Raw genomic sequence first — 15,133 nt, 5'->3', positions numbered from 1 at the left:
CAGCAAGTCTTTCCTCAGACCATCTTTTCTAAAGTAGTTTCCACTGTCATTCTGGCAACCTCCAATCAGCTTCTTGGCATCTGCATGTGTGCTAAGTCTCTTCAGTCGCCTCCAATTCTTTGCAACCCCGTGGACTTAGTGCTTAGTTGCTTAATCATGTTGGACTCTTTGCGACTCCAGGGACTGTAGCCTGCCAGGTTCCTGTGTCCATGGGATTGTTCAGCCAAGAATACTGGAATGGGTTGCCATTTCTTTCTCCAGGGATCTTCCAGACCCAGGGATCGAACCCTTGTCTCCTACGTTGCAGGTGGGTTCTTTACCAATAGGGCCACCTGGGAAGCCCTTTTTCCTTTCTTCTTTCAGTCTTTAGTCACAATACTATTTGAGCATGAGGGAAGGGCCATGTCTCTAATTTCATTTCTCTGGCACATAATATGTGGCCTAACTTATAGTAGGTTCTCAATAAATTTGCTGAATGAATTAAAAAATTTCCTTAATGAGAATTCCTTGTATTATTGCTAAACTTCTGAAGTTTACTCCTTTTCTTTTACAGTAACCCCTAGGGGACAATCCATCAAATACTAGCTTTGAGGTCCCCTTATATCAGGATGTGCCACTCTGCCAGGCTGTCGCTCAGTCGTGTCCAACTCTTTGCGAACCCGCCCGACTCCTCTGTCCATGGAATTACCCAGGCAGGAATACTGGAGTGGGTTGCCATGCCCACTCCATGTGTGCCATGCCCACAAACAGAATAATTTAAAACTGGGCACTGGGTATAGCTGCTTTTAGAGCCCACCAGCCTCAAGATATCCTCATGGGGTCCCCTCACTTCCTGCCACACTTCTTGCAGCCCATGCTGTTATCACCCAAACACGTAGACTCTTCCGAGTTCAGCCCCAAAGGAACCCCACCCTCCATGCAGAAGGAAGATTTCTATCTCCTTAAAGCCCACATTCTAAGATCTTATCTCATCCTAAAATATGCCTCTTTCCTAGATGACTGACATTGGGAATGTCCAATACCTTCTCAAGACAGACAGACAGACACACACATGCACACGTGCGCACTTTCCTTATGGCTCAGATGGTAAAGAATCCACCAGCAATGCGGGAGACCTGGGTTCCATCCCTGGGTTGGGAAGATCCGCTGGAGGAGGGCACAGAAACCCACTCCAGTATTCTGGCCTGAAGAATCCCCATGGACACAGGAGCCTGGCAGGCTACAGTCCCTGGAGTCGCGAAGAGTCCAACGTGATTAAGCAACTAAGCACAACAAAGACACACCCATTAAAGGGGACAGCCTTTATCTTCTGGTGTCCAGCAAAGCGTGAAATTCATCACTTGGCTTCCGCCAGTGCAGAAGTTAAGACGAATTTCACTACTATCCTTTGCTCCATGATGTGTGCTCCTCTTGACTTTGACCTTTTCTTCTGCCTCTTCCTTTCCTTTTCCATAGTTTTTAAAGTGAAGCACTGTGAGACATGTTAACTGGCTATGTGAACATTTTGTAGTTGACTACAAAAGAGCCACTCCTCTTGCCAAGTGGCTGAAAACAAAGGCAATGGATTCAGGCTGACTTGGGTTAGAATCCTGGTTCTGCTATTTCCTGGCTTTAGCTTTGGGCCCTTGGGCAAGACACTTAGCCACAGTGAGCCTCAGTTTCCCCATCTAAGATATGGGGATGATGTGAATTATAAGGATTGCTTGGAGGGTTAAAGGACAGACAGCACGTATAAAGGTTGGCATTTAGCAATCACCTGATAAATATTAGCTGCTATTCTATCACCCCACTGGTCAATACACTGCATATTCCCACTGAAACCTGGGCATTTTCTAACAATCTAAGGGCACCCACGACTTGTCCATTCATATTAATTATTCTATTTAATTCTCCCATGAATTATATAAGCTAGGTTACATAATAACTTTTATTATATATCCAAAAGTAGTAAGGCACAATGTTCACTTACACAATTAACACGCAGTCAGCACAGGGCAACTCAGAGACACAAATGTAAACAATTTTAGTTCAGAACTCATCTGCATGATACATCAAGTATGCACTGCTGCTGTGACTCTGCAGAAAAGTGTTTCAAAGCTGGCCTCCGTGCCAGTGGCATCAGAACATTAAGCTTCAACAATAAATTTCTGTGCCCATAACGCAAAAGTTCTGAGCCAGAAAATTCTGACTTGGGCCCTCCTATGAACCTCTTACTTCTGTGCAGAATACCAGACACTAGGCCACCAGGGAGCTGGTGGATCTCTATTTTTGAAAGGCTCCCCAGGTGATGTCTACTTATGTACAAGCAAGTAAATGTTAGTTGCTCAGTCGTGTCTGACTTTTTACAACCCCATGGACTGTAGCCCGCCAGGTTCCTCTGTCCATGGAATTCTCCAGGCAAGAATAATGGAGTGGGTAGCCATTCCTTTCTCCAGGGATTGAACCTGGGTCTCCCATATTACACACAGGTTCTTTACCATCTGAGCCACAAGGGAGGCCCCAGGTTCTAAAATGCTGATGCAGAGCATGATCATTTTTGACTGGATGAAAACTGAAAACCATGGTTAAAGCACATTTTTTTTAGACTCTGAAATTACCAAACAGCTGGTAGGTGTTGAGTCTGACAATAAAAAAAAACATTTCTCCAGTGTGGTCATGACTTGAGAGAGTCATCGGCTTTCCCCAGGTCATGGATGGCCTTGTTATCCAGCAGTTCCTTCTTCTCGTCACTTGGTCTCACCGCGTTGTTCAGCATCGCTCTGACCACAGTTATCACCGGCACAGAGTGCCCACTGGCCCAAGATTCTGGTAAGGAGCCAAAGAACTTCCTAACCAGCCATTCCCCTGGGCGAGATTCTTGCCTATCACATAAGAGAACTCTAAAGAGAAAAAGAAAAGCAGGAGAAGAAATGGTAAATTGCATTCAGACCATTGCTGTTGTTGCTCAGTCACTAAGTTGTGTCCAAAGCTTTGCGACCCCATGGACTGAAGCACACCAGACTTCCCTATCCTCCACTATCTCTGGGAGTCTCAGACCATACAGGATGTTAATTGAACTGTGTCTCCCCAAATTCATGTTCAAGCCCTAACCCCCAGTGTGTCATCACCCAGCACTAACCCTGATGGCACCTTGATCTTGACTGGTAACCTCCCATTCTGTGGTGGTACTCTGTTCAGTTCAGTTCAGTCGCTCAGTCATGTCCGAATCTTTGCGACCCCATGAACCACAGCACGCCAGGCCTCCATGTCCATCACCAACTCCCAGAGTTTACCCAAACTCACGTCCACTGAGTCAGTGATGCCGTCCAACCATCTCATTCTGTCGTCCCCTTCCCCTCCTGCTTTCAATCCTTCTCAACATCAGGGTCTTTTCCAATGAGTCAGCTCTTTGCATCAGGTGGCCAAAATATTGGAGTTTCAGCTTCAACATCAGTCCTTCCGATGAACACCCAGGACTGATCTCCTTTAGGATAGACTGGTTGGATCTCCTCGTAGTCCAAGGGACTCTCAAGAGTCTTCTCCAACCACAGTTCAAAAGCATCAATTCTTCAGCGTTCAGCTTTCTTCACAGTCCAACTCTCACATCCATACATGACTATTGGAAAAACCATAGCCTTGACTAGATGGACCTTCGTTGACAAAGTAATGTCTCTGCCTTTTAATATGATGTCTATGTTGGTCATAATTTTCCTTCCAAGGAGTAAGTGTCTTTTAATTTCATGGCTGCAGTCACCATCTGCAGTGATTTTGGAGCCCAAAAAAATAAAGTCAGCCACTGTTTCCCCATTTACTTGCCATGAAGTGATGGGACCGGATGCCATGATCTTAGTTTTCTGAATGTTGAGCTTTAAGTCAACTTTTTCACTCTCCTCTTCCACTTTCATCAAGAGGCTCTTTAGTTCTTCTTCACTTTCTGCCATAAGGGTGGTGTCATCTGCATATCTGAGGTTATTGATATTTCTCCCGGCAATCTTGATTCCAGCTTGTGCTTCATCCAGCCCAGCATTTCTCATGATGTACTCTGCATATAAGTTAAATAAGCAGGGTGACAATATACAGCCTTGACGTACTCCTTTTCCTATTTGGAACCAGTCTGTTGTTCCATGTCCAGTTCTAACTGTTGCTTCCTGACCTGCATACAGGTTTCTCAAGAGGCAGGTCAGGTGGTCTGGTATTCCCATCTCTTTCAGAATTTTCCACAGTTTATTGTGATCCACACAGTCAAAGGCTTTGGCATAGTCAATAAAGCAGAAATAGATGTTTTTCTGGAACTCTTTTGCTTTTTCAATGATCCGGCGAATGTTGGCAACTTGATCTCTGGTTCCTCTGCCTTTTTTAAAACCAGCTTGAACATTTGGAAGCTCACGGTTCACATACTGCTGAAGCCTGGCTTGGAGAATTTTGAGCATTACTTTACTAGCGTGTGAGATGAGTGCAACTGTGCAGTAGTTTGAGCATTCTTTGGCATTGCCTTTCTTTGGGATTGGTTACTCTGTTGCTGCTGCTACTGCTAAGTCACTTCAGTCGTGTCCGACTCTCTGTGACCCCATAGACGGAAGCCCACCAGGCTCCCCCGTCCCTGGGATTCTCCAGGCAAGAACACTGGAGTGGGTTGCCATCTCCTTCTCCAATGCATGAAAGTGAAAAGTGAAAGTGAAGTCGCTCAGTCGTGTCCGACTGTTAGTGACCCCATCGACTGCAGCCTACCAGGCTCCTCCGTCCATGGAATTTGCCAGGCAAGAGTACTGGAGTGGGGTGCCATTGCCTTCTCCGGGTTACTCTGTTAGGGCAGCCCAAACACCAATCCAGTGCGAAAACAGTCTTATTTGGGCATGAAGAGGATTCTGAAGAAGAAGGCCGCAAAAGCTACCCAAGAAATTCCAGACTATTCTCAACCTGGCACCGACAACCATCTACTCTTTCTTGAAAGCCCAAAGCTGGGTTCTTCAGGCAGGTGCTCTCCCTCCATACAACTTCTATTCACATCTTAGATATCTTATTTGTCAGTCTCTTCAAATGAAAAACCAGCTCCTAGGGAATAACCAACTTGGAGGTGTACTCCTAGGCAGGAGGAATACTTACCCAGGCCTAAATATGGAGTAACGATCAAATTTTAACTCTTCAACTCTAGCTTCCACTTCCCCCTGTTAGCAAAAGACACGTTTAGTATGTCGTCAAGACTGACTTGCTGTAATGCTAACAAGAGTAACTTGAGGTTTTGAAGACAATCTGCTTCTGCAGGTCTCAGTATTTGTAAATATCCTCCTCCAGATTTTTAGATTCTAGAGTCTGGAAAGTGAAGGAAGAGATGATATGCAGTAGAAAATGAAAAAAGATGCAGTGAACTGCCTCAAAGTCTCTTCTAATGCTAGGGTTCTGAGCTTATCTTCAATACCAGAGATGGCAACATTTCATTTCATGCTTACCAGATAATCAACAGAGGGGAAGACAATGGAAATTATCTTTCAAATCACTCTTGATTACTAAATATATCCCTGCAAAAGAGCAGTCCCTGCAGCTATAAAAAATGCATAACATAATGCATTTTGGTATTACCTAGCATTTTATATTATTACTGCCAAAAAGCCAAGGTTCCCCAAAGTATATAAAAGACAGAAACATGAACAAACCTTGACTTGCAGATATAAAAAATTGCTTGACTTATCAGCACCCTTAGAGGAGAGCAAGTTGAAATGCTTGCACCCTCCAGACTTTGCCAGCTCTGCAGACTTCAGGACATAATCGCGATCGACACGGGCAAATCCCTCCTAAGGGCAACAAGAATGAGTTATTTCCAAACAGCTGTGAGTTCATCTTAAAAATTACTCCTCAGCTTGGGTGGCAGGTAAGCAGTCCTGTGGTGGGGAGGGAAGGGGATCCAAGTAAAATGAATCCGAGTAAAACATGAACGTCAGGCTCAGACCCTGGGAACGGTTCCAATATGATGCTCAGGACGGATGTGCCAGCTTCAGTAGCAAGGCCAGACCGCGATGAAAAAACAAGGACAGTGACACTGAAACAGACACCAAGCAAATCTGCAACGAGCAAAAGGAACGATAACATTATCAGGCTGAGAAACTGGTGTAGTCTCACATTTCTTTCTCTTTAATCACTTTACAACCTTACCACCCTGTTTCTGTCTTCTGTTTTTTTCAGTGTTAACTTTAACATGGTAGTGTCTCAAAAGTGTGGCTGAGAACACTATCCAGGCACTATGAGAATGACGTCGATTTCATTTCCAACTTTTATGTATGTTTTACAACATACTTTACATGTTAGTAAGGAGTGCCTCTGCAAGTTTTTTACTGACAGGTGTATAATCAAGGGGGTTTCCCAGGTGGCTCAGTGTTAAAGAATCTGCCTGACAGGCAGGAGATACAGGTTCAATCCTGGGTTGGGAAGATCCCCTGGAGAAAGAAATGACAACATGCTCCAGTATTCTTGCTTGGGAAATCCCATTGACAGAGGAGCCTCGTAGCCTACAGTCCATGGGGTCGCGAAAGAGCTGAATAAACAACAACATATAATTAAAAATGTTTGGAGACCCCTGATCTAGACTCAGTCCAGTGAGGGTAGCTGTTGGGTCTTTCTTAGTTCACATCTCAGCATCTGTACACGCCCAGCACGTGGTAGGTGCTCCAAAAATATTGGAATGAATAAAAGTCCAGTGAAAGCAGAAAAAAGGCAAATCCAACTCAGAAAAAAAGAATAAGTGGCAATCAAAGGAGGAGGGGAGAGGATGGTGTAAACAAGAAAATATAGACTTATTTTTATTTTTAGGGTCTAACTGAAGGACACATGCCTGTATCCAGAAAAGGGAATTTTATGTAATAGCTTCTTGGGACCACCACATAGCCGGGCATCCTCAAACTCAGGACAGCTGAAAAGAAGTCTGAAGTCCACTGAAGCTGAGCTTCACAGGTACCCACAATTATATAATGAGGTTTCACATAATGAGGATTCCAAATCTGAAGACTAGATTACTATCCCAGTGATTTTTTATTTTTTTTAAATTAAAAATCTGCTCAAACAGGGGCTCTGTAACAATCTAGAGGGGTGGGATGGGGAGAGATATGGGAGGGAGGTTCGGGAGGGAGGGGACATGGGTGTATCTAAGGTTGATTCTTGCTGATGCTTGACAACAAAATTCTGTAAGGCAATTATCCTTCAATTAAGAATAAATAAATTTTTAAAAATCTGCCCTCTCGTAGTTATTGACCCTAAATGTATGTATCTTTCATAGATAGATAGAAGGCACTTTTGGAAACATCACAGCCAACCCCCTCACTGTGGAGATGTGACCACAAGGCCCAGCAATCGAAGAACTCCTGGCTAATAAGTGAGAGAGCTGAGAGCAGGATGCAAATTCCTGACTCTCTAAGCAGGGCTTCCCACTTGTACCCATGTTCCTTCTTACCTCACACCATCTCCAGCTAATAACAGGACTAATTCATTGCTGTGGTAGGCAAAATAATGGCCCCTCAAAGATGCCCAAAGATGCCCATACCTGTGACTGTGTTAAGAGGCTGCATGGCCAAGGGGAATGAAGGTTGCAGGTGGAATTAAGGCTGCTAATCAGCTTTTCCACTCCTCTTTCACCCCTCATCAAGAGGCTCTTTAGTTCCTCTTTACTTTCTGCCATTAAAGTGGTATCATCTGCACATCTGAGGTTGTTGATGTTTCTCCCAGCAATCTTGATTCCAGCTTGTTATTCACCCCAGCCTGGGCTTTTGCATGATTTACTCTGCATATGAATCAGATAAGTGGGGTGACAGTATACAGGCTTGAGGTACTCCTTTCCCAATTCTGAAACAGTCCTTTGTTCCATGTCCAGTTCTAACCGTTGACCTGTATACAGGATTCTCAGGAGATATGGAAGGTGGCCTGGTATTCCCATCTCTTTAAGAATTTTCCACAGTTTGATGGGGTCGCAAAATGTCAAACACGACTTAGCGACTGAACAACAAAATCAGTAACAACAACCTTGACTCTGAAAAAGGTTCTTCTGTCATTCTGTATTATCCAACTGGGCCCAATATAATCACAAGAGTCCTTACAGTGGAAAAGGGTGGCAGAAAAGGAGGCTGGAGTCAGGCAGTGTGAGGGGCACTGGATACCCCACTGCTGGCCTTAAAGATGGAGGAAGGGACCCTGAACCCCATGGCCTCTAGAGCTAGAAACGGTAAAGAAATGGATTCTCCCCTAGAGCCTGCAGAAGAGAATGCAGCCCCGTCAACACCTTGATTTTATCTCAGCAAAATCCACATCAGCCTGCTAACCATAAGATGATAAATTTATGTTGTTTTAAGCCACTAACTTTGAGGGAATTTGTAACAGCAGCAATAGGAAACTAATACAGAATTCAATTCTAAAACAAGGGGCCTGAGCAAACTTTCCAAACTTTGTATTGCAGTAGATCATAAAAGAAAACATATTCTCAGTATAGGACTGGCTAAAAAGTGTTCATAAACTCAACATCTTCTGCAACCAGCTCCCAGACCCAGAAATAGAGCATCACTGTTACCCCAAAAACCTGTTTCGTCCTCTCTTCTCGTCACTCACAGTGCATTTTTTACTATGTCCACAACCTGCAGGACAGTGTTGTTCCTTTGCCTTTCCTTTTTTAAGATGATATAACCTTAACTCTTCGCCAGGAATCATCCCCATCTCCTTTTGTGTTGCAGACTTTGACATTCGATCCTAAAATGGACTCAAAGACCTATTCTACACACTGGTTGCAATTCCCTCTTGCTGCTTTTTCTAAATGGGTGTGCAGTAAACTGATTTTCATACTCAGCACATTCTGAGAGTGGGATGTGACTAATCTCCTCAGAGCCATTCTCTGAATTGAGATTTTACATGTGCTCAAAATGTGCCAAGAACCACCCAAAATGACATCGAAAAATTCGAAAACACTCTACTTCTCTTCCATATCTATTTTCTTCCCCTCACTCCAATTCACCAGAACTCTGATTTTGGTAACAGGTCCACTATTTCCAATAAAATTACACTGTTGACTAGTGAAATTGCTTTTTGTTGCCGCTGCTGGTTTAGCACTATTTCTTAGAAGGATTATTAGAACTATCTGTTAAAAAACGTTTCTTCTTTCATCAGCGTCTTTAAAAATGAGGGAAAGCTTCAGCCAATCACAAGGCTCTAGACCGACGCCGTGCCTCTCACTTAATCCAGGGCCAGTAAAGGGATAATTTGATTAAACTGAGACCCCAATTTATTTGGCTTTAGTTCTGGATCAACCTCTCCTTAATAGAGTCCTGTCGTCTCCAATTGTTTGATGAAAATTAAAGTGACATAAATACCATGGGACTTTTTTCAATCTGATTAATCAGCTAAGGCACATCAATAGCACCCCAGCCATCAGCCTCTGGCGTCCCTCCTGTCACCCGCCTGCCGAAGGGCTGACAACGGCTCCTTGCGGGACGAGCACCCACGCTGCTGCTGCGACCCCCACACTTGGCCCATCAGCCCTGCTCAATGGGGCCCTGTTGACAAGGTGCCCATACCTTTCTCCACCGCTGTTCTCTGGACAAAGCGAAATACTGTTTTATTAGCAATCAATGGCTGTTAATCCAAAACGATTTCACAAATCCTCTGAGCCCTCAAGCTGATTATAAATACGCATCTTTCCAAGCATACGAACTTTGAATTTCACTTCCCCCACCCTGATGCGTGGCCTTTTAGCTGGTGAATGAAACTCAAAGCAAAGGGGTCAACGGCTTTCAAGGACTTGGAAACCAAACTAAATGCAGATCCCAGCGACTGAGTCTGAGACACCGATACACAACTGGTTTTCTCTGGAGTGAGGAAGATGCTGTTTATAGACCGAAGCGAGCTATCTTTAAAATCTTATTATTAACACCCTTTCTTGTTCTCTAGCAGCTCAAATAAAAAAGCAATAGAAAAACGAACTAAAACAAGCTACTCCATATCCCAGAAACACAATTTTCGGAAAAACTGTACTTAGTTTCCCCAACCATATAGCAGGAAAAAAAAAAGACGTCTCTCCTGAGAGCATTAAGTCCATTATATTATTGTGTCTTTATGATCCACAGTTGGTGTGTTTTACTCTAAGACAGGAATCAGAGTCCTTCTAGAAAAAGGAACTGATTAAATAAATTGCCACTATAAATTTCCTTTTCCAGTACCTGCTCAAAAGAATAAACACAATATACTCCTATGACACAGCAGAGAGAGCTTTGTGAGCTCCACAAATATCTAGGGAGACAAATTCTCTAATTACTCCTTAAGTCTTATGACAATCCAAAACTACTAAGTATTCTTTCTAATCTTTGCCAATGCCTGCACACTGGGAACACTGTGCCTTAGGAATAACTCATCCTGACACAGTATTTCAACACTGACTGATACGACAAGCAAGCAGCAGGAATGACGCAAGGTCAAGAAAAATCTTTTCCAAGAAGGGAGGCTCTATCATCCCACAAAGGGTCCCACTTGGCCATATTTCTGCTTCAGATTCTTTCTCCTCCATTCCCTTTTCAATCCAACCCTACAAATTAGACTAGAAAACAAAGAGATGCTGACCAACAATGAACGGTATGACCTGAGACCCCATTTGTTCGTGTCCTGGAGAGCATGTCTATACTTCATGTACAGAGTGGGAAGCAAGGTCTTGGTGAGCGAAAGAGCTCTGCAGAGAAAAACAAAATCTTACAGAGATTCCTGAGTCAATCTCCATTTTCTCACACATTTTTCTTCCCCCATTTGGGGCACTCTTTTCTCTGTGTTTTAAAAGTCAAAGAATTCTTCAGGCCAAAGGGGCTGCAGTGGTCACCTCCCTCTCAGCACAGACAAGGAGGCCGTTGTCCACAGGAGCTAACTGGCATACCCAAGGCCCTATAGCCACTCAGTATCCAAACAGAGCCTATAATCTGGCTCCTTTGAACCATCTGGGACCTCACCACTTCACAAGGCCCCTCCTAGACATCAAATAAAACAGCAGAGGTGACAACAGGGGCTGGCAAACTTTCCCTGTAAAGGATGAGCTAGTAAATATTTGCAGGTTTACAACTGTAATTACACAGCTCTGCCATCATCGTGCAAATGTAGCCATTAATAATATATAAAGCAATGAGAATATTTCAATAAAACTTTACTTATGGATACAGAAATTTGAATTTCTTATAACCTCATATGTCATGACACATTTTTCCTCTTTGAAAATTTTTAACCACTTAAAAATATAAAAACATTCTTAGCTCAAGGGCTATTCAGAAACAGGCAGGCTGTATTCGGCCCACAGCAGTGTGCAAGCACCTGGTTTAGAAGAGTGTATTATCAGAATAAGAAGCCCAGAGAGTTCAATGATGCCTAATAAACGTGACAGTAGCTGTGTTGATCACATTAATGGCACCGTTCATTTGATAGACTCCAAGAGCCTGGACTTTGGAATCCTGTGCTGAGCTAGTGAGGAGATAAATGAAAAGATAAAACTACAATAACACCCCCCTCAAACTCACTAACCAAATCCTTCTCTTAATAAGGAAAAAGCACCATTCTCAGTGGCACCTGTGAGTTTTTTGCACTTCACTTACAGCCAATGTAGATCTGGTTTTCAAGGGATATTTCAACCTTCACTAGCATGTAAGTTACATACCAAAACAAGGTAAAGGTCATCTGGATCAACAGTACCTGGAAAACCAGCAGGTGAGGAGGACTAGTACTGCCCAACACCTTCTGAAAGCAGACCCAACAAGAAGAAGAGAGTTGGTTGCATCAGAACCCCCCAAGAAGCCTATTAAAAACAGGCTTTCAACCTCAGATTCTGATGCAACACATCTGGATTAGGGCCAGGTCATGAAGTCCCTGCATTGATTAGACAACTATGGCTTGTGAATGTGAAAAGATCAGCATCTCACCAGCTACTGCTAAAGGAAATGGTTTTCCAAACAGCTCAAGATGGCTAACAGACCTACCCCTAGCACCAGTGTCAACAGAAATTTTGGTAGACTAAATTTTATGGTTGCAACCTTCTCCCCTCAAAATTCATATGTTGAAGCCCTAATCTCCAGTACCTCCAAATGTGTCCTTGTTTGCAGATGTAATTAGTTAAGATGAGGTCATACTGAGTACCTGTACCCTTCTCCAGGGGATACCCTCCAGGAAGCCATACCCTTCTGACCCAGGGACTGAACCCAGGTCTCCCACATTGCAGGCAGATTCTTTACAGTCTGAGCCACAAGGGAAGCCCCATGCTGAGTATGGTGGTTCGTAATTCAGTTTGACTAGTACTGTTATAAAAAGGAGAAATTTGGACATGGCCACAGGCAGGTGGCGCTAATGGTAAAGAACTCCCCTGCCAATGCTGCTGCTGCTGCTAAGTGGCTTCAGTAGTGTCCGACTCTGTGCGACCCCATAGATGGCAACCCACAAAGCTGCGCCATCCCTGGGATTCTCCAGGCAAGAATACTGGAGTGGGTTGCCATTTCCTTCTCCAGTGCATGAAAGGGAAAAGTGAAAGTGAAATCGCTCAGTCGTGTCCGACTCTTAGCGACCCCATGGACTGTAGCCTACCATGCTCCTCCATCCATGGGATTTTCCAGGCAAGAGTACTGGAGTGGGGTGCCATTGCCTTCTCCCTGCCAATGCAGAAGACATCAACTCGGTTTGACTCCTGGGTCAGGAAGATCCCCTGGAGGGGGGCCTGACAACTTACTCCAGTATTCTTGCCTGGAGAATCCCAAGGACCGAGGAGCCTGGCAGGCTATAAGGTCCATAGGGTCACACAGAGTCAGACAGACTGAAGTGACTTAGCATACACACAGATGTAGGAAAAATGCCATGAGAAGAGACACAGGAAGAAGTCAGCCATCTGCAGGTCAAGGAGAGAAGCCTAGAAAGTATCCTTCCCTCCCAGCCCTCAGAAGGGACCAACACTGTCAATACCTCGATCTCAGATGTCCAGACTTCAGGGCTGGGAGATAGGAAATTCCTGTTGTTTAAGCCACGGGGGTTATCATTTTTTGTTATGACAGCCCTAGCAAACTAATTCAATGAAGATCGGAGGGAAATAAGTGGGCTACTCAGAGGACTTCAACACTAGAGGTAGAAACCCTGAACTTCTTGAAGTTCCTCTACTGGAAACTCAGGGTACTAGATGAAAATGTGGGCGGTTTCAGTTACAAAACAGCTACAGAACGACACTTGGCTAGCCACCAACTTTGCAAAAGCCATCCAATGACCGTTTTTTTTTTTTTTAAACAGACACGGTTCCTGACCAGAATACCAGGTGGGGTGAGGCCGCCATCAAACAACTACCCAGCCACTTGGGAACTGTCACTTCTTTTAAACTGCCTTAAGTTATCACAACCTCCAAGCTTTATATTGCATCCAATCTAAATTAGTTTCAAATTAAAAACAAAAAAGACTTTCTGGAGGAAATGTCAGCTTATTTCCTGTCACTATCTTCCTAAATCATTTATGCCTTAAGTAATTTCTGAGATTATATATTTGGTTTACTAGTCTTTTCCTTACTCATTAATTACTTTTATCTTTTCAAACTGTTTGGAGATTAAAAGGTATTGAGCAGCCTGTGGGGTGGGGAAAAAACTCCCATCAAAAGAAAAATATTCTGGATAGGGAACACACCCAAATCCTGATTCAAATTGCATTATGCAATTTGAATGCAATAAAACAATTTAGGGCTCTTCCCCTGGAGAGCCCTATGAGATTTGCCTTCTGTCATGAAAATCAACCACTCTATGCCTAATGCAGTGTTTTTTATTTTGCTGAGTCACCACCAAAGTCAGGTTGGCACTTGAGACCGTGGAACCTGCAGTGTACTAGAATAAAGGTTTTCCATGCTTTTAGAGGGCATAAGGCTTGTGACTGTCCCTGAGACAGAAAAGACTGCATGAGCTGCTTGGCAGGAAAATGACCCTTCGTAGGAGAGATGATGTGCCAATTCCTGGGAAAGTCAAACTTCTTGATAATCCTCACTTCCCAGCAAAAAACTCAAAAACCAGATTGTTCCTCTGAGCACATGGCAAAACTACAGAAAATCGGGAAATTCATCCCTATTGAAAGCATAAATAGAATTATTCTTTGGCTCACCCAGAGAGCCCAGAGAAATACATCTGAGCCTAACTTCTTGGTAGGTATAAATCAATAGCTCTTAACCATGTGTTCTCTTAATGCTTCTCATGCCTGGGCCTGTTTATAAACCTACGGTAAGCCCCCATGGGACCATCGTGGTCCTGCATATTAACAGATATGTTTAACTCCAGCAAGTAAATTCTGTCAGAGAGATAAACTATAGTCAACGTACAAATTAAATAAGATGTACGCATTAACACTTGCCCAGGATCTATGTAGTAAGCTTTGATTTCTAACTATATAGTAAAGTTTGACTTCTAGACAGAGGCCGATGCAATTTATCATTAAAAAGCAAATAAAAGGTGTGTGAAGACAGTTCTGCGTCAGTTAAGGCTGAATCACCACAGGGGTTGAATCATCGCTGGAGGCTGAGTCATCACTGGAGGCTAGCTGAATCGTGCCTCTGATGTTCTAGCACAGAAGCTTAAGGCTCTGAATGAAAATTGGTTGAAGCAAATCACTCAAGTGAGAGAGATCAATTGAAGACATTTATAAAGAAACAAAAAAACTTACTGCTAAGACCATGAGCCAGTTACTTTTACCCAAAGCTTAGTCAGAGGATGGAGTGACCACGATATTTGCAAAAGGCAAGACCATGAAATATCTATGATGGGATCTGAACTCAAGGATTATGTTGAAGGAAAGTACTATTCAAAGTATAGCAAATACTAAAGCAGCACATGGAATTCTAAATGTTAAGTGCTAATATACGCTTAAGCACAGCAAATAGAAAGCAAGAGGGAGAGCAAAAATAGAATCTTTGACGTGACTGACAACAGAAAAGGGAAAAGGGTGTATTTCTTCCTTACCGCCCCAGCTTTTTTTCTGGTGGTACCCAGGCAACAGAATCCAACATCATGACCTTGAAAGGCAGAAGCATAGTCATCTAGTTTGTCGAAGTCCACCACTTCTTGATTCTAGACAACAGAGACATAGCTGTATATTACTTGATGTTATTAAAACAAAACAAACAGGAAAAAAATACCCCCTCTAGATTTAAAGA

At 43.4% G+C, this 15,133-nt stretch overlaps 1 protein-coding gene across 4 annotated transcripts in view; it reads right to left on the bottom strand.

Moving 5' to 3' along the window:
* Nucleotides 1-1,911: 1,911 nt before the first annotated feature.
* The window catches only part of HTATIP2 (HIV-1 Tat interactive protein 2), a 209,304-nt gene continuing 196,082 nt past the window's right edge, over nt 1,912-15,133 (bottom strand). For all 4 annotated transcript variants that reach the window (XM_081533756.1, XM_081533755.1, XM_081533754.1 and 1 more), the window contains 4 exons: nt 14,940-15,047; nt 5,631-5,768; nt 5,083-5,144; nt 1,912-2,879 (listed from right to left, as the gene is read on the bottom strand). In XM_081533756.1, coding sequence (XP_081389882.1) covers nt 2,654-2,879; nt 5,083-5,144; nt 5,631-5,768; nt 14,940-15,047 — 534 coding nt within the window. In that variant the 3' untranslated portion in view covers nt 1,912-2,653. The remainder of the gene's footprint in view (nt 2,880-5,082; nt 5,145-5,630; nt 5,769-14,939; nt 15,048-15,133) is intronic.

The sequence above is a fragment of the Giraffa tippelskirchi genome, chromosome 10 (genome assembly GCF_054371585.1).
Source record: "Giraffa tippelskirchi isolate mGirTip1 chromosome 10, T2T-mGirTip1v1.2.pri, whole genome shotgun sequence".
NCBI lineage: Eukaryota > Metazoa > Chordata > Mammalia > Artiodactyla > Giraffidae > Giraffa > Giraffa tippelskirchi.
Note: the sequence above shows the minus strand (reverse complement) of the source record. Positions and strands in the feature narration are given on the sequence as shown.